The sequence below is a fragment of the Somniosus microcephalus genome, chromosome 33 (genome assembly GCF_052327205.1).
Source record: "Somniosus microcephalus isolate GS21.2 chromosome 33, FLI_Smic_1.0, whole genome shotgun sequence".
NCBI classification, from domain to species: Eukaryota; Metazoa; Chordata; class Chondrichthyes; order Squaliformes; family Somniosidae; genus Somniosus; species Somniosus microcephalus.
Genome location: NC_141019.1, coordinates 6,560,287 through 6,586,018, shown reverse-complemented (window position 1 = coordinate 6,586,018; position 25,732 = coordinate 6,560,287). Strand labels below are relative to the sequence as shown.

At 44.9% G+C, this 25,732-nt stretch overlaps 1 protein-coding gene across 14 annotated transcripts in view; it reads right to left on the bottom strand.

The window, feature by feature from the left end:
* r3hdm2 (R3H domain containing 2) overlaps positions 1–25,732 on the bottom strand; it is a 269,089-nt gene that overhangs the window by 58,415 nt on the left and 184,942 nt on the right. For 7 of the 14 annotated variants that reach the window (XR_015074450.1, XR_015074449.1, XM_085972623.1 and 4 more), the window contains 8 exons: positions 24,227–24,367; positions 21,997–22,105; positions 17,016–17,111; positions 15,567–15,598; positions 15,411–15,464; positions 13,733–13,959; positions 12,195–12,349; positions 363–464 (listed from right to left, as the gene is read on the bottom strand). Coding sequence is in view for 12 of the 14 variants with exons in the window: in XM_085972623.1 (XP_085828749.1) it covers positions 363–464; positions 12,195–12,349; positions 13,733–13,959; positions 15,411–15,464; positions 15,567–15,598; positions 17,016–17,111; positions 21,997–22,105; positions 24,227–24,367 (916 nt within the window). In the remaining 2 variants the exon portion in view is untranslated. The remainder of the gene's footprint in view (positions 1–362; positions 465–12,194; positions 12,350–13,732; positions 13,960–15,410; positions 15,465–15,566; positions 15,599–17,015; positions 17,112–21,996; positions 22,106–24,226; positions 24,368–25,732) is intronic. The other 7 variants (XM_085972627.1, XM_085972632.1, XM_085972629.1 and 4 more) reach the window with 4 other exon arrangements.

The window sequence follows — 25,732 nt, the reverse complement described above, 5'->3', positions numbered from 1 at the left end:
TTGAATTTTCAGGTGTAAACTTTCCCCCCGTGTTGAGGGCAGGAACTGATTTCAGCTGTAGAGGCAGTTTGCATGGGTACTTCTCGTTTCCCATCGAAAACAATAAGAGCATGAACATTGAAAATCACGCTTCCCTGGGCAAGCTCCAATATTCCTACACCCCCGTGCTTCTGTTTGGCACTGGGAGTAGATGCCAAGAGCCGTTATATATTCCTCAAGTACTCCCTTGTGATCCAATGGTATCCTTTATATATCCAACCTTAATACTACTTCTGTAAAAGACTTGAGGGTAGCACAGACAAGCATGCAAAACTATTGACATACACAGGCAGATCTAAACATACAGAACTGATAACATGTACCATAGTGTACTGCTGGGGAGGCGAGACTGGCAGGAGAACTTGGGGGCAAGAGGTCGCAGAATACTGGATAGGCTGTGCAGAGGGCTGCAGAGATGGCAAGGGCTAAGAAAGCCAACAACACAGAGAAAGGATTGGAAAAAAGAAACACAGGGTTAATGTCATCAGCATCATTGCAGACAAAAGCGTTAGATAGACATTCTACAGCAATTCTAAGATTTGTCAAACCAACATTTGTTTTTCCCTTTTTAATGAGGACATAAATTGCTTTTTCTCTCTCCCCAGCCCCCCTTAATCTTTCTGGGCCATGCTCATCTTGGTGTCAAGAGGGTAAGCAGACAAGCTGCTCTCAGGTCTTTGCCAATGGCGCTCTTCAGCCAGCTGCTCGACAGAGTGGCATGGCCCTGTAATGACGCTCATTCGGATTTTCCCCTTCCCTATAGGGCCTCCATTTGACACCCCGACAGCACTTTGGCTGAGATTGGGAACTCAGTGCAGTGGGGCTAAATCAAACTGGTGCCGCTCCACTGAATATAGCCCTATGTACTAGTGCTCCACTGTGTAACCCCACTGAGTTGGTTTGCAATACTAAGATAGTCAAAGTAAAAAAAAAACTATTCATTATAACAGTCATTAATACAACCATTTTTGAAAAATGCAATTGTATAACAACCCAACTGCTGTATTCTACAGAATGCATCATCTTGATGAGCTGTAAGACTGTACATGTGGCCAACTTAGATGTATGAATTTCCTCCGAGACTGACCATACCATTTACCATTGTTGGCAAACACTACATTCTCTGGTGTATAAGTCACAACTTCCTGTGTATTTTGAATATAGGGTAGCAATCTAAAGGTTCCTTAAATTAAAAGGGTAACTGAAATAGGGAAGCAGCATGCACCAGATTTTAATTTTAAAAGCTTGTAAGAATTAAGTCAGCTGTTATGTACATGTATGTGAAGTCCATATACATGGCGATTGGATGAGGAAGAATGTTGAATTACCCACTGTGAGGAGAGTCTTCCTCATTGTTTCAATTAAGTTCAACCTGTGACGGTACCACTGGTTGTCCCTTACATTGAGACACATAATTCCCTTTAACTTACCTTACTGTATGTTTAACTTACCTTTTGGGGCCGTTGCCCTTTTAACTTACCTGTTGGGGCCATTGCCCCTTTAAGACGCGCCCTAGTGCGCTGACGTCACGTCACGTACAACGTGATGTGCGTGCGCCGGCACAGCCCAGCCTAGCGTCTTCGGCCTCAAAGGCCAGCGACGCAACAACGCGCATCACGTGACGCCCTAAGCGCGGGAAACGCGAACGTGATGACGCCACAACACAAACGCGATGACGTCATCACGCTCCCCACAGGACTGCGAACTCAGTCCTCGTGGAGTCCCCGCTGGGACAAGACCTACACCACGGTCCTCCTACAGTCAGCCATCTTACCCGCTATCTTACCTGCTGTAATTAGCCTGTTCCTGTAAATAAACAACTTATTTATAGTTCGTCGAAGTCAAACTCTCTTATTTAGTGGCGATCTACACGAACCGCTACAAACCTACACATCCAAACAGGAACTTCTTCATCCCACGGGGGTAAAGAGAATTCTAATTATTGAGCGACACTATTTTTTTAAGACTGTTCCACCACAACTAGGCGACTTCTGATTCAACACGTAACTGATTGTTTCCAAGATGGTCAGGGCCTGCTTAACCATCCCCTTGGTTGATGTATATGAACTTATTTGTACCAGACAGTTATCCAGGTAAAGATAGACCTACTGCTTTGGCAAAAAAAAAACCTCCAGTGACAGCTATCTGGTAAAGACTTTGGCTGCAAAAGTGAAGCCAAGTGGCAGTAATCTGTACTAATAATTTATGCCTCCTGTCGATACTACCTGCAAGATCCTCCGATTCCTGTCTGGAAGTACACATGCTTGCGAGCAACCTATGCACAACATTGAAGAGATTTATTGACTTGTCCTCCACTTTTAACGATTTATGTAGCCGAACCCCCAAGTCTCTCTGCTCCTTTTTCCCTTTAAAGTTTGACCATTTAGTGTATATTTCTCCTCCTTATTCTTCCACCCAAAATATATCACCTCACATTTCTCCACGCTACATTTCATCTGACATCTACCTGCCCAATCTACTAACCTGTTCATGTCCTCCTGAGGTCACCGACTACCCTCTTCACAGTTCACCACACTCCCTACTCTTGTGTCATCTGCAAATGTTGACACTGTGCCCCCTATACCCAAGTCCAGATCATTTCTATATACTGGAAGAGCAATGGTCCCAACACTGATCACTGGTGGACATCACTGTTTACATCCGCCTCCTTCAAAAAAAACCTATTAACCAGAACTCTCTGCTCAACTAACTTCTGATCCATGCTGCCACAGCCTCTTTAATACCACGAACATTCATTTTATCAACAAGTCTTCCACATGGCCCTTTATCAAATGCCCTTCGAAAATCCATATACACAACCCCCCCTACATTTCCTTTATCACTACACTCCATGATTTCCTCCAAGGACTCCATTAAATTGGTCAGACACAATGGCCTAGAAATTCAGTGGGCTGCACCACCCATTAGCGCCCTAAGAGGGCACTTAGTGGGTTGGACGCCACTGGCCATGCCTCCCGCTAAATTTAGCGGTACGCTAATGGCGGCGCTAGCCGTTAGCGCTGCGCCGCTACCGATGACGTCATCAGTGTGCGCAGCGCCCCGCTACCGCCCCGATCGCGAAATTTAGTTGCGCCCCCTGCTTTAACGCCGGTCGCTATTTGCGACCGGTGCAGGGGGGCCTACCTGCGGCGGTAGAGGCACTGAGGTGCGGGGCGGCCATTTTTTTTGCTGGCCGCCTGCCAGCACCTCTCCGCACCGCCGTCCCCGGCCTCCTGAGCCGCCGCCCCCCCCCCCCGCGGAGTGCCAGCTGTGTTCCAAGAGCCCGGCACTTCTCCTTGGTGCCGGGCTCTTTTGCCGACACTCGCGATTTTTGATCGCGCTGCAGCAGGCCCCTCCCCTTTAAGAAGGGGAGGAAGGCCTGCAGTACCGCAGCGCGCCGTGCCGCAGTGTGTGGCGCTGCGGCACGTTGCGCAGCGATATTGAGTTGCAGCGCCCCAAGAGGGATGTGGGGCGCCTCCAGTAGCGCCACGCTTCCCTCTGGGGCGCACAAAGTCAATTTCCGGCAGGCGGCCGCGACTACTTCCGGGGCGCTACTTTTAGCGCCCTGGCGACCCAAACGGGGCGCCACTGAATTTCTAGGCCAATGTGCCTTTTACAAATCTATGCTGACTGTCCTTAATTAACCCACGCCTTTCTAGGTGAGTAGTGATTTTATTTTGTATTATAGCCTCAAGCAACTTAGCCACTATCAATGTTGAACTGACTGGTCTATAGTTACCTGGTTTATTCCCTTTTGAACAGAGGTGTTACATTGGTGGTGACAACTGAAAATCTGTAAAGGCCTGATCTACAGACACATATACCTGATCTAGAACAGAATCCTTACTAGAGGCAACAAGCTCAGCGAATTGGATTTCTAATTAGTAGGCAATTTGCTACTTCGCATCAAGGAAACATACTGTCAGCAGCAAAGAAATTCTGTGACCCAGCGCTCCTTGTCTGGAGCCCCAAATGGGTGAACTTCTCCTCCATATTCCCCATTTCCTCTGAGAAAATGGGCAATCAACTTCAAAATCAAAAACTATTGGCTTCAGATGACTGGGTCAGAGCAGTGCAAATTTAGAGGGCAATACTGAAGTCTCTCTGATCCCAACTGGTGTTGGAAGCAGTGCCAGGAGGGAGGTGGGATTATCACCTATTATAGCTGCATCAGAGTCTACTTCTTTTAGTGAAAGCTGTGAAAGGAGGCCCAGTGACACACATAGGGTAAGGATTCTATTATAGATCAGCTAGATGTGTCAAAGGGAGCGTGTTGGGGTCAATAAGACTGCATTGTTTCTTCCTGCTGAGTCTCAAGTGTTGGTTCAACGTAGATTGGTGCCAGAGCCAAGTTGGGCCTCAAATGCTGAAGATCTGTGCACCAGAGCTGGCTGCTCCTAGCCAAGTGTTGACAATGTGGATGATTACTGTGCTATCCACAGCAAAAGGAGAAATTTAACCCAGCCAATTACTGCCCTATCAAACTCTACCCCATCAACAAGCAACACCTACTCACCTATGCTCAACTTGTGTTCCACCAGAACCACATAGCTCCAGACCTCACCACAGACCTGATCCACACCGGCACACAAGATGACTGGCAGAAGAGAAGTGAGAGTAGCTGCCCGCCACATTAAAGCAGCATTCAAATGAGTATGGGACCATCTCGTGAAGTGGTGCGCCGATAACAACCTGGCCCTTAACATCAAGAAAACCAAAGAAATCATTGTGGACTTCAGGAAGTCTAAAGGCAGAAGTCACACCCCCATCCACATCCATGGGGCTGTGGTGGAAAGGGTGGACAGCTTTAAGTTCCTCGGAGTCCACATCACGGAAGACCTCTCCTGGTCCCTCAATACCTCCTCTCTGGTGAAGAAGGCCCAATAAAGTTGATTATTATTAATGGGGGTCAAAGGAGACACCCTCCAGTGGCTGAAGCCACACCTAACACAAAGGAAGATGGTGTGGAGATGCCGGAGTGGGACTGGGGTGGACAAATGTAAAAAGTCACACAACACCAGGTTATAGTCCAACAGCTTTATTTGAAATCACAAGCTTTCGGAGCGCTGCTCCTTCTTCAGGTGAAGTGGAGAAATGCATAAAGACACAGCTTATATAGTCAGAGAATCATGTCAGATGTTTACAGGTAACTTTTCTAACTGCCATTTATCACACCTCGGCAGAGAGATAATCACAGCAGTCAAAGGTGTGAATGGTGTCCAAACAGGTCAGTCAGGGAAACATTACATCACCTGAAGAAGGAGCAGCGCTCCGAAAGCTTGTGATTTCAAATAAAGCTGTTGGACTATAACCTGGTGTTGTGTGACTTTTTACAAAGGAAGATGGTTGTGGTTGCTGACGGTCAGCCATCACAACCCCAGAGCATCACTGTAGGAGTTTCTCAGGAAAGTCCCCTTTGCCTAAACATCTTCAGCTGCTTCATCAATGACCTACCCTGCATCAGAACGTCAGGAGTCTGGCTGTTTACAGCTTATTCCATTCAAAACTCATCTTATAATGAAGCTACAGCAGGACTTGGATAACAGCTAACCTTTGGCTGACAAATGGCAGGTAACATTTAAGCCACGTGCTGGATTGACCATCTTGAACAAGAGAAAGCCCAAGCATCGCCGCTTGACCTTCAACAGCACCACCATTGCAGGGTCGCCCACCATCGACATCTTAGGGTCACCACTGACCAGAAGCAGAACAAGACCAGCCCCATCAACATCGTGACGATGAGAGCAGGGCAGAGGCTGGGTACTCCGTGACAAATGGCTCACCTCCCATCAGAGCCTCTCCATTGTCTACAAGGCTCGAGTCAGGAATGTGACTCCACTCGCCCCAATGGGTGCAGTTGCAACACTCAAGGAGCTCAACACTATCCAGGACAGAGTGGTTCACTTGATTGGTGCCCCCGCCAATGGAATCAATATCCATCCGCTCCACCAGCACCAGCTGCAGTATGCACTAGCTACAGGACGCACTGTAGCAGCTCACCAAGGTTACTTTGACAGCACCTCCCTTACCTGCAACCTCTACGATTGAGAAGGACAAGAGCAGGAATATCATGGGAACACCATCACCTCCAAGTCACACACCATCCTGACCTAGACATATATCACCTTTCTTTCATTGTCACTGGGTCAAAATCCTGGAATTCCTTACCAAAATCCATATGGGGAGCACCATCACTGCATGGACTTCAGAGGGTCAAGAAAGCAGCACACCACTACCTTCTCAAGGAAACTGGAGATAGACAAGAAATGCAGCCTTGCCAGCATCACCCACATCCCAGGAATACATTTTTTAAACTTTCTTTTCCCCAACTATAGGTGTGGAATGCTACTTGGCCAGTGAGCCCTTCCTGGAAAACTGATAATGTTACCTGTCTAAACTGAATTCTCTATCTGACCAGAAATCGACATCTCTTGGTGCTTGGAGGAATCAACTTTGGATATTCTTGCAGCACAGTATTGCTTTTCATGAGCTCTTGTACTAATTTTGGAGCAGGCTTCACGCTTTGTGATGATGGAAGACGGCAAAGCCAGGTGTTGTGTGCATTAGTCACTGGGAAGGATTCACAACATTTGACACAGATACATATCTTAAATCCTGGAGCCGCAGGACCTGTTCAGAACTCAAAAAAGCCAGGGCAAGGCAAGTACTGCCTGCGGCAAAGACGTGTTTCACCATTCAGCACGAGTTAATAAGTTCAAAAACTTACAACATGGAAATGCTCCTGACTTTCGAAAAATTAAAAGCACAAATATAAAAAGGCAGAAACGGAAATGTTCTTCCCCGGCACGATAGGCAACAAAGGGATCTCCAGCTGATATCAGGACAAATACGGCAAAGGCACAAAGGAGAGATGGATGTGGTCGCCGGATCAAGACAGCAAAGATTGGAAAAGGACAGTGTCTCCAAGTGCTTTTTTTTAAAAACCCCTGACAGAATTCCCTATATATATATATATATGGAGAACACATGTTATTTCTGTCACTAGATGTTAATATAACCACACTGCAAACTCCTGTGGCAGAAATCAAGTACTGCAACACTACAATGTTTACACTGATGGCTTGTAAACTGTCCAAACAGGCTTGAAGCTCAGAACTGCTTTGAATCTATACATAAAATCAGTACTAGCCAGTAGGGGGCATTGAAAGGACTCTGCCCACACCATCAACATTAAATGCAAAGTAGAACACTTGACCTGCTGAGTAAATTCAGCTGCAGTAGTACCTGTTTGTTGTCACTGATGGACATAGCTCACTGATCTCAGCTTTGAGAGCGCTAGCATTGTACCGTATAGTAAAATAACTGATAAACAGGGACAGAGATTTACTGTCTTCACAGAAAAGCGGTTGGAATCACGTAATGCAGTCCCCAAAACAGTGGCTAAACTCCCAGAATCGCCCATAATAAAAATGGAATTTCGCTTATTCAGTCACCATAAACCAAATGACCCAAATGAATGGGCATGGTTTCCCTGATTCGCGTATGGGCAAGAATTTTCCGCCAAAATCTTTGGTTATTATTTCTGGCCGTCTATGGCCACAAAAAGCAGGTTCTACAACTTGGATCTGAATGACTTCTTCAATTCCCAGAGGTCCAATGGACTTAGCTACCCTTTTTCACCCAAGTTAACAGATTCCTTAAGGTTACATTAGGAACCATTGCCATTCACGGTGATATTCTAGGAAGAGGAAAGGAACATTTTATAATACAATGGAGCTTTCTTATAATCATACCAAATTTACTAAACACAAGATTGAGAAATGTTTGGGTATGCATTAAATCTGGACTGTCCCTAGGGTGTCTCATCCCAAAGGTGCCTGGTACCAGAGAGGCCTTGGTGGCACCTTCCTGGGTGTCACAGAAATCTCTTTGTTGGGGAGTCGCCACCTGAGGAGGGCTCTACATTACTAAACAATGTGAAAGACTACAGGAACCATCTAACTGAACCTACTCCTGTGGAGAGGCTGATGGTTTTGCCCCAATTATACAGTGAGAGGTACGATGGGAGAAGCCGATAACACAACCATTTCAGCTGAAAAAAAACCTGCCGCAATGGTGCAAGATCCTGGTGCACTGTAGGCATATATAATCAACTGCTGAGTAATCCAATTCTAGAATTTTGGCATCTGGAGCTTACATGAAGCTAGGCAATCCACTGACTCATGTCTGGCACACACACACTGACAGACATACACACACACACTGACACGCACGCACACACACAAATCCATTTAGCGACTGCTTGTCAACAAATACAAATGGCAACTAAGTCCCCCTCTGTCATGCTACTGACTAATCTAATCCAATCGATTAGGCAATAAAACATCAAACAGGGGGACTCCAATGGCATAGGGTATAAATATACCTCCTGGTGTGGTACTGAACAGTAGGCCCCCAAGTTAGAGTCCTACTCTGTGCTGAGTAAACTGATCACAGTTCTTATGTTCATTAATAAATAGACATTCTTATTATGAACACAGCTAGCTTTTGCTAGACACTTTATTGAGCCCATGTGGACCAGGTACAGTATCTGTAGAGGCTTCCATCTTGACTGCTGCCTTGTGGGTAGCCTAGTGCCTCATGGGTAATGTAGTCTTATACATACAGCTATATACAGCTCTACACAGCTCTACGGCTCCACCTAGTGTCCACTATAGAATGACATGTTATTGATCATTACATCCCCCTTTCTTTGAGGTTTAACAAAATCAATATCAATCAACTTTCAAGAAAACAATAAAGATAATATCAGTAACACTTTTGTTAGTGCTCTATAAACATAAACATTTTCAAAACAGTCAACACATTTTCAAAGCTTTACATTGTACTCAAAGATTAAGTCTATCAGGCTTTTTTACTTCACGTGTGGATCTTCTCAACACGGGTAAGTCTGATGTGTCTTCATGAGACTGTTCTGGCGGTGAATGACAAGATGCAGTTGCGGCATTGTCATCAATCTGCTCTTGTATAGATCGAGGTCTCCTTGCGATCTTTGCTTGGAGAGGGTTTCAGTGTTTCCTTCACTCTTCATGCCATAACTCTCAATGTAGTCAATGCACTCTCGAAAAACTGCTGGCAGCTGGATCCCATCATACAGCATAGTCCTCTCAGCAGCCTCGGCTAATGGAACACCAAAGATTGGCCTGAGGGAAGGAGGAGCATCCACCGGAACTGCTTCCTGCTCTGGTGCAGGCTTCTTCTTTTTCTTTTTCTCTTTCCACTGCTTAACAACATCTGCTGCGGTTATATCTTTGGACTTTTTTTCCTTGTGTTGTTCCTCTTTGTGCTTTTCTTCCTTTGGCTTCTCTTTGACCTTAAAGTCTTTTTCTTTCTTCTTGGAGAAACTAGGCGTTTTGAAGACATGGATACCTGTAGTGTATGTACCTTTAAGAGGAACTATGTTTTTGAAGCCCCTGTATACTGTAGTACCAGTAGTGACCACTCGGGTATATAAGCCTGTGTAGCGTCTTGTGTTGTTAGTTCACCTCCAGACTTTGTTCAGTAAACACTTGTTAAATCAACTCCTGCATTCCGTGTCTCCATTAACACACGGATCTAACAATACCCTTTGGCCTTTTCATCCTTGATGGGCTCTCTGCTTCATCACCTGAGTCATCTGGTCTGCTTATGGCACAGTTTATACGGTAGACTCTCTTGACCAGTTCTAAGTCTTCACAAGCTTTGTCACCTAGTATCGAATCAAGTCTTTCAGCCACAACAGAAAACATGAGATGATGCACTTTGCCTTTGACTGTCACTTTAAGTCTGCATACACCCAAGCTATCTATTTTCTGTCCATTATAGCTCTTCAGTAGTACTGACTTTTTCTGTATTTTGGGCTTTTCTTTCATATTTTTTATGTCACTCATACTGATTTAGTTTGCTTTTGCCCCAGTGTCCAGTTTCAATGTAACTAATGCTCCATTTATCTGCAGTGGGATCATCCATTTGTCCACTTTTACTGCATTGACTTTATGTTCAGCATTGTCCATTTCTGAGGGCTGCACATTTTCTGTATCTTTTTTGATATCGTCACGACACCATTCCTACAAAAAATGTCTCACTTAAATCAGTGTCCTCAATCACATTAACTTGCTGCCCTTTCTTAGTTTTTACTTTTGAAAAGCATTGTTTGGCAAAGTGATTCTTTCCATTACACTTTGTGCACATTTTTCCAAACGCTGGGCATTGTCTTAACTGGTGTTTGTAACCACAGCGTTTACAATTAAAAATTTCATCCTCCGATTGCTTTTCATTTCTGTTCTGCCCATGTTTCTTCCCCTTGTAGGACACAGCACCGACAGCAGCATTATCACTCATTACAATTGCATCATTATTGATTTCACTGAAAGTCTTCGCGTGCTTTCGAGCTAGCTTGCTGGCTTGGCATATTTTCACCGCATTTTCCAAATTTAGTTCGGTTTCTCTCAACAGACGTTCCCTGACTTTTTTATCATGAATACCAAACACAATCTGGTCACGAATCATGGATGCTTTGAGCTCAGAGAAATTACATGTCTGTGCTTTCAGTTTCAGATCAGTTATAAAGCTATCAAAAGTCTCATTTTGCTGCTGTGTCCGAGAACAGAAGATGTATCTTTCATAGGTCTCATTCTTTTTGGGAGAGCAATGTGCATCAAATTTTTTTAGCACATCTTCTAATTTTTCTCTGTTCTCCTCTGGATTAAATACAAATGTATTAAATACCTCTATCGCCTGTGAGCCTGCAACCGTAAGCAGCAACGCTATCTTCCTTGCGTCTGGCTTCGTACCGAATCCGATGGCTGCAATGTAGAGTTCGAATTGTTGTTTAAGAGTCTGCCAATTGTAGTCGATGTTTCCTGTGAGTTTCAAATGCTCTGGTGGCTTCAAATTCTCCATGTCGCTTTTCACAATTTTCAGCAGATCTTCACCATCCTGGTACCATCTTATGTTCATTAATAAATAGACATTCTTATTATGAACACAGCTAGCTTTTGCTAGACACTTTATTGAGCCCATGTGGACTAGGTACAGTATCTGTAGAGGCTGCCATCTTGACTGCTGCCTTGTGGGTAGCCTAGTGCCTCATGGGTAATGTAGTCTTATACATACAGCTATATACAGCTCTACGGCTCCACCTAGTGTCCACTATAGAATGACATGCAGTATAGGTGCTACACTGGCCTCCGAGCCCCTGGGTTAGAGAGGTACCAAAAAAATCAGCCGTTCCTGATCACCATCAAGTGAGTTGTGGTGGAAAGTACATGCTTGGGGATATTGGACGAGGACAACATCAACCTTGACTGCCTTACCACCCCCCCCACCCATAGTGACATAGCCTGGCAACACACATGATCAAATTTCACATGCGCTGAAGGTTTGCTATTGCTTGTGAAGCCATATTGTGGCATGAGGCACCGCCATCAGGAGAGGAGGGACAAAAACGGGCAGCACGAGGGGCAAAACACCAAAACTAGTCCAATTCATTCATTCAGACTTCCTGTAATAGGGTGAAGCTATACAAATGCTTTTCCTCAAACATTTACTTATGTTCCGTAAACTGCTTCACTAAAAGTTGTACTGTTGTCGCAAAAATATGCTGCAAGATATCTTGGTTCATAAATGGAAGTGTGTGTACTGGGATGGTCAGCCGCCATTGTTGTATCAAGTGCATCCATGGCGAAAAGTGAAAAACTGCCAACAGCAGTGACCGAAGAGGTTTGAGCAGATTTCTCTTTTTACTGCTGTCTGAAACGCCCCAATATCGAGAGGACGCAGAATTGAAATCAAGCAACTCAAAACAACTCTCAGTAAAGACTGCAAGTTTGGATCTATTTTGGCGCAGGGGATAAAGTAAAATTCTGACAATTTTAGGACCACATTTTCCTGCATTATATACAGAAACTCATTTTGCTGTTGGACTGTTATGGTTATATAAAGACAGTGAAAGGATTTGGACAAAATATGATGATAAGCAGGCTCCACTGTACTAAATGCTTTACAACGGGTTTGTTCTCAATTCACCTCAACTTGGCAACCCACGGCATTTTGCAACAGGACACAATCAATTCGGCCCTCACCTTGTGCAGCATCACAGCCAAATAATCTAGTACGCTTTATGTTAAGGGGAGGGACACGGAATGGTGACTCACCTGTGACATCATGTGATTGGTCATTGGTTGCTGCTGAGGTGTGGGTGGCAGTTGCTGCTGTTGTGCAGAATTAGACAGGCCAGTCCTCCCAGGCTGCTGTGCAGAGGCTTGCACGTAACCTGATGAAGTTAATTCAGGAGTCCCGAGTGGCAAGCCTAGAACAGGAGTCCCAATTCTTACTACACAGAACAAGTTATCTTATGAAGCTTTACTTGGCTGCCGTACGAGCTTACGTACAGCCCCAAAAAACAAACAAAATCCACTCACTTGTATTGTTCAATTCTTACAGGTCACACAAGCTCAATTCATGCACAACAACAAAAAATGGCTGTCAACTCGCAGTGTGCGACACAAAGATAGCTGAGATAATGTAACATTGGAACAGAATACTTCAAAAAGTATCACGATATTACAGAAATACAGTAACTACTAATAGACTAAAAGTTCTGTTTCGCTTTCTCCCCCCCTCTCCAAAGTGCAAAGGTTTGGATAGAATCTTAACTCGTTCTCGATTCATTCTGTTCCCTTTTGTAAAAATATGTATAAAATATATTATAAATCACTTGCAGAGATTCAGATAACGAGACTGCACAATTTATCCCTCAATTCAACATCTAAATAAACATTTTTGCTGTGGTTTCAGCTGATGAACAGATGGAAACAAATGATAGAAAACCCTGCGAGAAACTGTGATTGAAAAGGAAAGAATAGTTGTGGCAGGAAATTCGTTTCAATCGAAAGAATCCCCCAAAATAAAGGTTGCAAAACGCATGGCGTTATTCATTTTCTCGCCTTGTGAGGAGACATTTCACATTTTGACAGTTGCAGGCCAGAATTGAATGGCTCCATTGATATCGATGATGGGGCCAGTAGTTGGTTCTTTGTTCTATACGGGGATGGCAACCTTTTAGTGCTCTGACAAGTTAAAAACCTCAGCCGGAGGCTGGGATTACAGTTGCTTACCAGCAGCTCTGTAATAAAGACCGCCTCCCCCCCCCCACAAAACATCAGGTCACTAGTTATTAGGAGTGCCTGGTAGAAGCATGAAATGAGCATCTCTCAGCATGGCACAAACCAGTCGAGGGCGTACAGCGCCAACGGTGTGACAACACAAAATGGTGCAATCTGGCAGTGAGACAACTCCTCGCAACACGTCACGTCACAGAGTAGCAGGACACAGTTCGTTCCCATAATTCCTTATGTGACATGTTTCCAATCTTAGCCATGTTGTCAGTGGGAAGGGTGTCACGTGGAAAGCCAGACACTTCTCCACAAGGAGGTGAAGAAAAGGGGATGGCTTGCCACTCCGGCTGCTTGAATACAATTTGTCAGCAGCCAGTGAAAGAAAGACATTGGATGAGTCCTGGGAAACACATCACTCGGTCAGGAATGACATGTCATGACCTACATAAAGAAAAATTGGGGGAGAAAAAAATAACATACCTTGAGCCTCTACAAGAGGAGACTTGAAGCCAACTGATTATTTACGCAGGGACAGTACAGAAAACAACTCTGAAGTGCATCAGCAAAATTCGTACCTGTTTTGGAGACCCTGTTTACACTCTTGCTGCTGCCAATGCTGTCCCCTCGGGTCAAGATGGAGATTCCACTGAAGCTGCTCGCTTTGGTTACTGGCGGCTTCAAACTGCGGTTTGAGCTGTCAGAATCCGTACTACTCCACGGCCGGGGCTCAGAGGACTTCAGCTCATTCTCCGTGCTGCTTTGACGGCTGCTAGAAGCTCTGCTTAGGCACTCTCGGTTTCCTCTGCAACAATGGAGACACTAATCAGTGGCCTTAGCGTGACTTGTTGAAAATATCACGCAACAGTAAAGTGCTCCGACTGCTGTTCTACTGTGAGGTTTCACCTTTGGCTAGTTTCCTGCTTTTACAGAATTATTGTAGGCCCATTGTTTCTTGTTCACTTTAAACATCATTAAATTGGACTATATGAGCGCTGCACAGACTTTGCCACAATGATATGGCTGGTGGTGCTAATCAACTAGTTTTCATGCCCAGCATTTTCACAACTGCAACAAACAGAAACAACAAAAATATCGGCACATCAAACACAAAGTGCTTCAGTACATCCAGCTATCTATTCCAAGAATGCTACATAGTAAAATTTGAGAGTCCAAAAAACAAGAGGCTTTGAGAGACATATACAGGCAACATGTAGTGTAAATCTGGTACCCCACTGCCCTACACAGCATATCCTGTGTATATGCATACACTGCTTTACTTTAAAACCAACCTATCAGAATAAATCATGACCAAGCATTCACATTTAAGTCAGTGTTAAAGGGGCAGAAGAGTAGACAGAACTCAAAAGTGTAAAATCGTGAACGCAAACACGTTAACCTTAAGGCATATAGAAAGACCTCAAACTATTGGCCTGGATTACAGCCAGACTGTTCTCCAATGTTGACCAGCACAATAAGACCAGAGTGTAAAAGCTAGCAGAGAGTATTTAAAGAGTCACACTAAATTGACATAGGAAAACACATCAATTTATTCAATTACATGCAAACACTCCGACAAACTACGATAATGGCCTCCTTCGCTCAGACTGCCTAAAGTCTCTCGCAGACACCCAAAGTAACTGAAGCAAAATTTCACCCCAATTATAGGTGATCTCTATATAATCTTGACTTCCTACAAGGTCCATATTTGCCACCTCTTGTGTGGCACAGGGTACCGACAGAGAGGGAGGAAAAATAAACTACTAATGGAGGAATGTCAAACATTTCTCCTCATCAAGGATGGGAGGAGTGCTAACCTAAACATAGGTTTTTGTCATTCTGGGCATTATGTTGAAGTGGGGTTGAGGTAAGTTATTGAGATTGGATGAAGGGATCTCTCAATTCCCCTTGTACCTAACGTGGAACCCTCACTAAGAACACCGGGGTACAAGGGCTCGTGTTTCTGTTATAGCTAATTAATCAACACTAAACAAAAATAGTATTGAGATTTAAGTCGAGAGAAACTGGAAATTGATTATCCAGTTTAAAAAATATTTGATCAGCCAAAATTAGTTTTGGCAGTGTGAACCCGTGTACTCTCGGATATAGACCAGCAAAGTACAAAAACTTTTAAGTGACAGAAGAGTAGACGGAATTATGACAAACACATTGCAAAGCCATCCAACGACAAACAGCCATGCACTGGCATAGCACTGCTCTTTAACAAGCTAGAGCTCCAAATAAATAGTTGAATACCTAAAAAGCTGCCTCCTTTTTTGCAAACTAGAAGAACTGCCTTCTTTGGAGAGTCTGTTGATTGTATTAGAAAGATAAACGTATTTCTAAAGGTTTGGGACATTCTTTGAATTAAAAGAAACAACTACATACACAAGTACTGTGCACAACACTGACCTGCTCTCCATCAGATAGCCATTGTATGAGGACTGAAAGAGAAAACATTAGAGTGTTTTACAAATCTTAAGAATTAAATCGACCTAGAAACTTTGAGGTTTTCTTTTGTGGGTCAAATACCCTCTACAAACAGTATGAATCTTGGAGCTCCATCACCTGAAGACCATCATTTGCTTCAAACTTTCTGCATTATTGCAGATAGCCGCTGCCTTTTTTTTTGGACAAAAAGACACTACAGCACTAAACTATTGGGTTTTAAGCACTTGATCTAGGCTGACACTTCAGTGCTGTACTGTCGGAGGTGCTGTCTTCAAATGAGATGTCAAACCGAGGCCCCGTCTCCCTGTTCTGGGGCTCATTAAACATCCTATGGCATTACTTGAAGAGCAGCAGGAAGCTCTCCTGCTGTCCTAGTCAACATTCTTCCCTCAATGAACACCAAAAACAGATTAGCTGGTCATTCATTTTACTGCAGTTTGCAGCACCTTGAGGTGCAGAAAATGGCTTCCATGTTTGCCCATATACGGTCACTGCACTTCAAAATAATTCGTTGTACGTGAAGCACTTTGGGATATATCAGAGAGATGTGAGAAGTTACTATATACAGGAAACTCTTTGGTATCCGGCACCGATGGGACCAGCGTGTTGCCGGTTGATCAAAAATTCCGAATGACGGAGAGGGTTATCTACCGAGGCTATTTTTAACAAAGAAAAATAAAAAAATCAAGAAATGTGCAGTATACAGTAATTGGAATACAGAATGTTGTGTTAAATGGATGGCGGAAGATGCTTGATTAAGTACAGTACTGCCAGTTGAGGGTAATGCAATGCAATGACGACCAGCAGCATGGGAGACACACAGTACCCCTGTAAAATGGCGGATCAGAAGAGACTACCGGCAGCGCGGGAGAGTCAGACTCCTGTTATTGAGGTATTGAGGTGTTCCGACTCCCGACAGCGCCAAGAAGCCGAGTAGTGGCAGTTTGGAGAATTACCCCCACTGACTAACTCGGCCACCGTGCGAGACTCGGACTCTGCAACATTTCCGGTTATTGAGGTGTTGTTTTCGGAGTGAGAATTTTGCCGGTTAATAGAGAATTCCGGATATTTAGGTGCCGTTTAAACGAGTTTCCTGTACACAAGAAAGTCTTTCTTCTTGGCTATATGTTCCAAAATATCTTTGCTAGATAGATTTTGGATCATCCTATTGATTGCTTGCTACACATTCGAATCGATTCTGGTGAAAGCCCTCTCTCGAATATACAGAGAAAATATATAACTTAAAGCCTCATTGCCGTAAATTAATATGGATTCTTAAAAAATAGGTTTTTGCAGTCTGGTTATTATTTGATCTCAAGATTAATTTTTATCATTTATTATTCTACAGCAAAGTTCGAGCCATCCAAGAAAGAATAAACCCATTTCATGAATAACTAGTGTGTGGCTTACTTCTCGAGCAAATATTCGATCTCTGACCCGCTGATACTCTTCCTCTCTTTCTTCTATCGATTTACTCCTCCGGTCATCTCGCAGTGGGACTCTCATCTGTAATAGGACCAAACAATCAAGTCCAGGAAATTTCCACAAGTAGATAAGCTTTTAAATTCAGCTGTCAGTCCAGCAAGGTGAAGAACTGTCACGTGTATAATCGGCCTGAGAAACTGAATGTTGAAACTATTTTACAGGCCGGGGACATCAACCCATGGGTGGCAAAACTGTCTTTGCATGGTGCAAAAGTCTCAAATAGGTAGTTGCAAAAAACAAAAATAGGATCAGGACACTGATTGCCACCCTCAACAAGCCGAGAATAATCTGGGTTAAGATTCCCTGCGCTCTATGTGTAGCAAAACCGTAAATGCATTTAAAAGAATGACCGAATGATTTCTTCCAAAACTCCCTGTTTCAATGCCATTCACAGCACCAAGAGCACCCTGGCCAAAAGTCATGATGACATCCGCTGTGATTGTGTCTTCAGAGCGTTACTCCTTAGCTTTCCTTGACTTCTCCCCAGCATTCTATATGGTCAACACACCATTCTCCTCAATCAGCCCTCTTCCATTGTCTAGCTCTTCGGGAACGGACCTCGCATCATTCCACTCCTATCTGTACAAGCACAGCCAGTACATCTCCAGCACTGGCCTTTCTTCCCACCTCCACACTGTCACCTCTGGCGTTCTCCAAGAACCTATCCTTGGCTCCCTCTTCCTCCTCATCTACGTGATACCCCTCAGTGACATCATCCACAGACACAGGGCCAGTTTCTAGATGCATGCTGATAACCCCCAGCTCTACCACTTCGACCTTCTCTGTACTGTCAGACTGCCTGTCGGACAGTCAAATGATGGATGAATCTAAATTTCTTCCATTGTTTTGCTCCACCCCACCGGCCCTGCCCCAATAAACTCTACTCCCTCAGCACTGACTCTACTGCCTTTGTCAGACTGAAACAGACCATGCAAAACCTCATGTTTGACCCTGAAGTGAGCTTCAAACCCCACATTCTACCCAACGCCAAGACCACTTACTCTCACCTCCTCAATATTGCCCATCTCCACCCCACCTCATTTATTTTGCCACTAAAACTCTTATCCACACTTTTTTCACCTGTAGACTTTATTTCTCCAATACCCTCACTGCCAACCTCCCATCCTCCGCAAAATCCACCGATCAAAAAGTTATATAACTATTTAATATTTTCTGGGGGTGATTTTGGTTAATGCCATTCATAATGTTAGCTTAAGGCCAACAGTACTATACATTTAGCGTGTGTAATGAAATCTGTTTGTCTTGATCCTGTATTCGTTTTGCACTCATGTATATTACCCTCCCCCACTGTGTATAGTTTCACTTCCTCTTTCCCGACTAACCTGGGAGGTTCCAGGTCTTGGCTCTTGGCTCCGCCCCTGACTTCTCTTACATAAAGATCCCAGGATCTGTATGACTCATTCCTGTGAACCAGTCGGCGTGTTGAGATGTTAGCTCTGATCTTAGTGATTAAAAGCCAACTTGTTTAAGTCTATAACTTCTAGTTTTGTGGTTATTGAAGGCCCATCAATTTTAATCACTAAAGAATACTAGGATGGATCGACTCCTAAAACCAGAGCGTCTGGACTTGGATCCACATTCTGAAGCATCAAATCAATTTGGACACTGGCTCAAATGCTTCGAACTCTTCGCGGGGGCCTCATCCGCTAGCGAGGTAGATAAACTGAGTCTACTGACTACTCGCATAAGTCATCGGATTTATTCGTTCATCCGGGACGCCACCTCTTACACGGAGGCCATCACTATCCTGAAGGCCCAATACCAGAGGCCAGTAAACGAAGTGTACGCCAGACATCTGCTGGCTACACGCAGGCAGCGACCAGAGGAATCAATGGACGATTTCTTACATGGCCTAAAGGACCTGGTCCGGGACTGTAACTGCAAGGCCGTGACGGCCAACGCGTACTCTGACGAATTGGTCCGCGATTCCTTCATCACGGGCCTCAAATCGAATTATATCCGGCAGAGACTGCTGGAGAAGGAGGTCCTGGACTTAAAAAAGGCAGTGGCCACTGCGCGATCGCTGGACGTGGCCCAGAGAAACTCTGACTCTTATTCTTCCGGCCATGCGGCCCTCACCGCCTCGTGCGCGCCGAGGGGGCCGCCATCTTGGAATCAGCCATCTTCCCCATCCAGGTCTCAGACCAGCTCTACGCCACCGGAGTCCCCACACAGAAGTTCACCCAGGAGTCCTACTACAGCGGCAATGTCACTATCTGCGGGCACAACCAGCAAGACCACGATCTAAATCTTGCGAGATTTTTAAAAACTGCCCTAAAGCTGAATCTAACCTACAACGAAGACAAATGTGTCTTCAACACAACCCGTCTCTGTATCCTCGGCTGTGTGGTGGAAGATGGGGTGATTGGACCGGACCTTGACCGATTACGCCCCCTAAAGGAACTGCCCCTGCCACACAATCCCAAAGCTTTAAAAAGGTGCCTGGGATTTTTTTCGTATTATGCCCAATGGGTGCCCAATTACTCTGATAAGGCCCGACCCCTCATTAAATCGACGTCCTTCCCACTATCAGCTGAAGCTCGGGAGGCTTTCACCAGTATTAAACAGGACATTGAAAGGGCTGCAGTGTGTGCAGTGGACGAATGCATTCCCTTTCAAGTCGAAAGCGATGCGTCAGACTTTGCCTTAGCTGCGACCCTCAATCAGGCTGGGAGACCTGTGGCCTTCTTCTCCCGAACCCTTCAGGGACCTGAAATCAGGCACTCTTCTGTCGAGAAGGAGGCACAGGCTATAGTGGAGGCAGTGCGGCACTGGAGACACTACCTAGCCGGCAAACGTTTCACCCTGCTCACCGACCAGTGGTCGGTGGCTTTCATGTTTAATAACAAAGGGGGGAAAATCAAGAATGACAAAATACTCAGGTGGAGGATCGAACTATCCACGTTCGACTATGATATTATGTACAGGCCGGGAGCACTTAATGAATCCCCAGACGCCCTATCGCGGGGAATGTGTGCCAGCATTCATACGGACAAATTACAGGGTCTCCACAACGACCTCGGTCACCCAGGGGTCACCCGACTATACCATTTTATAAAGTCCCGCAATCTGCCCCACTCCATCGAGGAGGTCAGGGCAATGACCAGAGCCTGCCGCATCTGTGCGGAATGCAAGCCTCGTTTCTACAGGCCTGACCGTGCACACCTTATCAAAGCCACACGGCCATTCGAGCGCCTAAGTCTGGACTTCAAGGGACCCCTTCCCTCTGCCGACCGTAACGTATACTTCCTCAATATCATTGATGAATATTCCCGCTTCCCCTTCGCCATTCCCTGCCCAGACATGACCAGTGCCACGGTCATCAAGTGTCTCTGTAATCTATTCTGCATGTTTGGCATGCCGAACTACATACACAGCGATAGGGGGACGTCATTCATGAGTGACGAGCTGCGCCAGTTCTTGCTCTCGAAGGGGATAGCCACTAGCAGAACCACTAGCTACAACCCCCGGGGTAATGGGCAAGTGGAAAGGGAGAATGCTACTGTTTGGAAGGCTGTCACGTTAGCCTTAAAGTCAAAAGGCCTTCCGACCTCCCGCTGGCAGGAAGTCCTCCCAGACGTGCTCCACTCCATAAGGTCTCTTATGTACTGCCACTAACGCTACCCCTCACGAAAAGATGTTCGTTTTCCCCCGGAAATCCACCTCGGGCATATCTCTACCCGCGTGGCTGACGTCTCCGGGGACAGTACTATTGCGGAAGCACGTGAGAGGCCATAAAACGGACCCCCTTGTGGAAAAGGTACAGCTCCTCCATGCAAACCCTCAGTACGCCTATATCGAATACTCTGACGGGCGAGAGGACACTGTTTCCATAAAAGACCTCGCTCCCTTGGGGAGCGGAGAGAACGATGGGAGACTACCCGATGAAGACCTACACTACAAAGAGACAGGACGCCCAGAGGTATCAATACCCAACTTTAACCTGGAGGACACTGCAGATAACCTGGAAGAGACTGCGGAGGCCCGGACAGCGGAGGAACCAGAATCCACTCCCCTAGAGGCACCCCAACCAGCTTTGCGCCGATCACGGAGAACTGCAAAACCTCCTGACAGACTCACTTATACCAACTTTTAAGAAACATCACCCCGATGGACTAAATCTATAGAAGGGGTGAATGTAATGAAATCTGTTTGTCTTGATCCTGTATTCATTTTGCACTCATGTATATTACCCTCCCCCACTGTGTATAGTTTCACTTCCTCTTTCCCGACTAACCTGGGGAGGTTCCAGGTCTTGGCTCCGCCCCTGACTTCTCTTACATAAAGATCCCAGGATCTGTATGACTCATTCCTGTGAACCAGTCGGCGTGTTGAGATGTTAGCTCTGATCTTAGTGATTAAAAGCCAACTTGTTTAAGTCTATAACTTCTAGTTTTGTGGTTATTGAAGGCCCATCAGCATGTCACACTCCCAAACTTAGAGCCACTTTAGTGCGAAATTTTAAAACAAATGCTGAAAATGCAGACAGCTGTTAGCATCAGAAAAAGTAAGATGGGTTAACGCTTCAAGTGGGATCCTTCATAAGACCCTTTGCATTTACAGCATATTCTGCTTTAATTTCAGATATAGTATTGCATCTTTGCAAAGTAGCAATGCTGAAATCTCCCTTCAGTACTGCTTGAGCCGATTCTTAAAATAACTGGTGCGTGATCCGGTAACTTGTACCTCTCTTTCTCCCCATTTATTTCCTCCTACGTACGTCCCCTTAAACAGAAAGGTCAGGAGTTCGCCGTAACTACATCCAGGACACAAAGGAGAGATCGATGAAGCAAACAAACAGCACTGCCATCTCACAAGGATAGAAGTGTGTGTTGCTCTTTTTTTCCTTTTCTTTAAATTAACGCCACACAATACTTGAACTCACCTGGTTGTCATCCTTATCTAGACTAGTGTCATCTCTTTTCAAGATAAATCTCTTTTGGAAATCCATACTCTTCTCATCTTTTATATGGTCTGAAAACCTCTGCTCTGGTCTGTGGTGGGAGAAAAGAAAAACCTTAAATTTTATAAACTATCAGCTTTCAGTTAAACACTGGAACAAATTCTGTACCCTTATCACGGATTCCATTCCCCTCCCTTGCCATTGTCTCAGGCTGAACCAGACTGTTTGCAACATTGAGGCCTTACTCGATCTCGAGCCGAGTTTCCAACCCCATATCATCTCGAACAGACTCAAGGGGCTGAATGGCCTATTCCGGTTCCTATGTTCCATCACAAAGACCACCAACTTCCACCTCCATAACATCGCCAGCCTCCATCCCTAATTCAGCCCATCTGCCGCTAAAGTCCTCATCCATGCCTTTATTATTTCCAAAGTCGACGATTCTATTGCTCCCCTGGCTGGCCGCCCAGCCTTCATCTTCTGTAAACTTTAGTTAATTCAAAACTCTGCTGCCCATGTCCTATCCTGCACCAAGTCCCACTCACCTCTCACCTCTGCCCTCAGTGTCCTACATTGGCTCCCAGTCCCCCAATGCCTGCAATTTAAAATGTGCATTCTTGTGTTTAAATCCTTTCATGGCCTTCTCTAACCTCCTCCAACCCTACAACCTCCTCGCCATCCCCCCCGGAACTTTCGGTTCCTCTTGCTCTGGCCTTCAGCTGTCTACGTCCCAAGCTCTGGAATTCCTTCCCTAATCCCCTCCGCCTCCCTCTCTTTAAAACCCACCTCTTTGACCTAGCTTTTAGTCACCCCTCCCAATAGCTCCTTCTTTGCTTCCGTGTCCATTTTTGTCTGTGACACGCCTTGGGATGTTTTTCTATGTTCGGAAGGCGCTATGTAAATGCAAGTTGTTGTTCTAAAGCAAGCCCATTCGTTAAAAGAGTATCGCCATCAATAAAAAAACGCAAGGAATTAGCAGAATTCTCATTAAAGAACATCGTGGATGGGGGCGAGAAGGGGTGGGGAAGGGAGGGGTAGCACCCTCAATGTATTGGGGGGGAAATATCCGTGTATCACCTTATTGAGAGAAGTTCCCATTTGTCCACGTCCACAAGCAGTAGCATTGCGTTGCACTGTCAGCTCCACTGACCAAAAAACTCATTCAATTGTCTCTGGCTGGCTGCCAGAGAGGGAGCTTGAACACAAGGGGAAGGTTTGGAGGGAAATCAACCACACAACCAAAAAAAACACCTGCTTATATAACTGAAGCATTTCCAAATGAAGCCTGGTAGTGTGGGTGCAGCCTCTGTATTTGTGATCGAGCAGCATGGACCTAGGCAGACTGATGGTTATAGTACAGTCCTCACCGCTAATAGTGGGTGGGTTCGTGCGTACGCGGTGGCCGGTCCAACGCCTGAAGTTTATTTTCTCTCTCTCTCTCTCTTCCCACCTTGTAACGAGTTACCCGCAGCTCCCCGATTTCCAAATGTACGTTGTTCTTGCAAAGTTGAGATTGCCACATTTTTTATCCGGACACCGTCACAGATGCAAATGTTTCTCACCAACTACCTTTTCTGTTCCCATTGAAGAGGCTGGAAATTGGGGGGCTGCGGGCGGCTCGTTACAGGGAGAGGGAGAGAAAAGAAACTTTCTTTAGGCATTTTACTGGCCATAATATTACATCCAGGGTCTCCATTTGTACAATGCAATTCTTTCCGCATCGCAGCAAAGCTTATGAAGGCTGGAGGAACAGAAATTGGAAAAACTCTTGCAGAAAAAAAGCCGTGGCCTTCTCAGTGTCAATGACTGACGGTGTAAAACCTGTGGGAATGTGAATTGGGCAAGAAGATCAGAGTGCAACATGTGCAACACTCCAAAGTACGCCAAACTGGAAGATACGGAGGTGGATGTAATGAAAGAGAAACCTTAATGAGGTAACTGTTTCCGCCCGAAATAAACGGAGCGCTTAAAACGCAACTTTGAAATTGACATTAATGTAAATGGATAATAGGTATCGCTTTTTGGCCGATATAAGCGACTGCCCATTTTAAACGGAGATGTTTTAAGTGGTGTTGATTGTGCTAGTATTACAAGGTCAACTAAAAGGGACTTGGGAATAGTCAGATTAGAGTCAAATCACACCTGTGGGGATTTCACTAAGAAACAGCATACGAAAGTGTTCTCCAATACTTTTAATTTACACTATACTTACATTCTTGTATTTATCGTCTTATTAATTATAACAGCTTTTCCAGTTTGGTCAACATTGTGATCCATTCCAAAGTACGCAGCTACCCTGTGTAAGAGCATTCTGTGGTAGGAGGTCATCTGAGGAAATTTCTTGTACTGATTACTGAAAATAACATAAAGCCGTTAAAAAAATGTTTGCTCAGAAGCTGCACCTACAACCTCTCTCATTCAGATGATGCGGATTTTTATAAAGGAAGGGAACCAAGTTTGATGGAGTAACTCGATTTCATTACTTTGAATGTTTAATCTAGGCTGACACCTCCAGTGCAGAACTGAAGGGGTGCTGCATTGTTGGAGTGGCCGTTCTGTGGATGATATACAGAGGACTCATCTATCTGTTAAGTGGAAGTAAAAGATCCCATGGCACTACTGGAAGAGCAGGGCGTTCTCCCGGTGTCCTGGCCCACATGCCTCTTTCACCCACCACCAAAACAGATTAACTGGTAACCAAATGTGCCCTCTTTGTTTTGGGTGCGCGGCCCATTCAGTGCGCAAAACTTACCATTGAAAAAGCCGGTTCCGGGCTGCGCGGGACCAGCAGAGAGCTGCATGGCCGTGCGGCTTATAGGGAACGTTGCTGGTAACTCATCACATTTACTTTTTACAGGATCTTGCTGTGCACAAAATGGCTGCCACGTTGCCGACATAACAACACTGACTGCACTCGAGAAGTCATTCATTGGACCTGAAGAGCTTTGGGATGTGATAAGGTGCCATACAAATTCAAGTCATTTCTCTTTCTTTCCTTGCTATTTCTTATTCCACTGGTCCGAGCACATTATGCTCACTTACTTGCCAAGAGAAAATAATACACCAGACCATCGGTTCCTGTATTATTTTGACCTCATTGCAGTATTTGAGTCTTGACTTTACACTAGAAATTTATGACCATCACTTGCACAAAACTCAAGTAGAAAAAAGTCAAAACTAGCATGGAAATCGATAGGTCACAAGTGTAAAGCATCAAAATCTCTGATTCAAATCAATGACCAAACAAAATAATTTCTGCACATTCAACTTCTTATCCTGCAGGCATAAACCTCACTGTGATTGGATCCTGCTTTCTGCACCCTAGTAAACAATTCGTAAATGGCCATGTGTGTTTTTGGATTGACATGATCATGAACATTTACAAGTCACAACAAAAAAAACTGTAGTGTGGAAGTAAACTTGTTGCCAACAGCTGCCCTCCTTCCGCTGTAATCTGTGTTAAACCGACATCGCTCAACTCAAGAGGTCACTAACTTCTGCAACTCATCAGTGCAAGGGCATACAAATCTGCTTTTCCAGTACAACTTTACAAAATAACCACTGAAGGCGCATCCACTCGAAAGTCAGAAACATGAACTAAGTACTTCCATGGAATAAGTATAAAAATAGAGAAAGATACAATGCTGTGGAATCTCAATCTGACCTTGAAAGGCTGAGAAACACAGAACCTGCACAATAGCAGGTATGTAATGTGCAG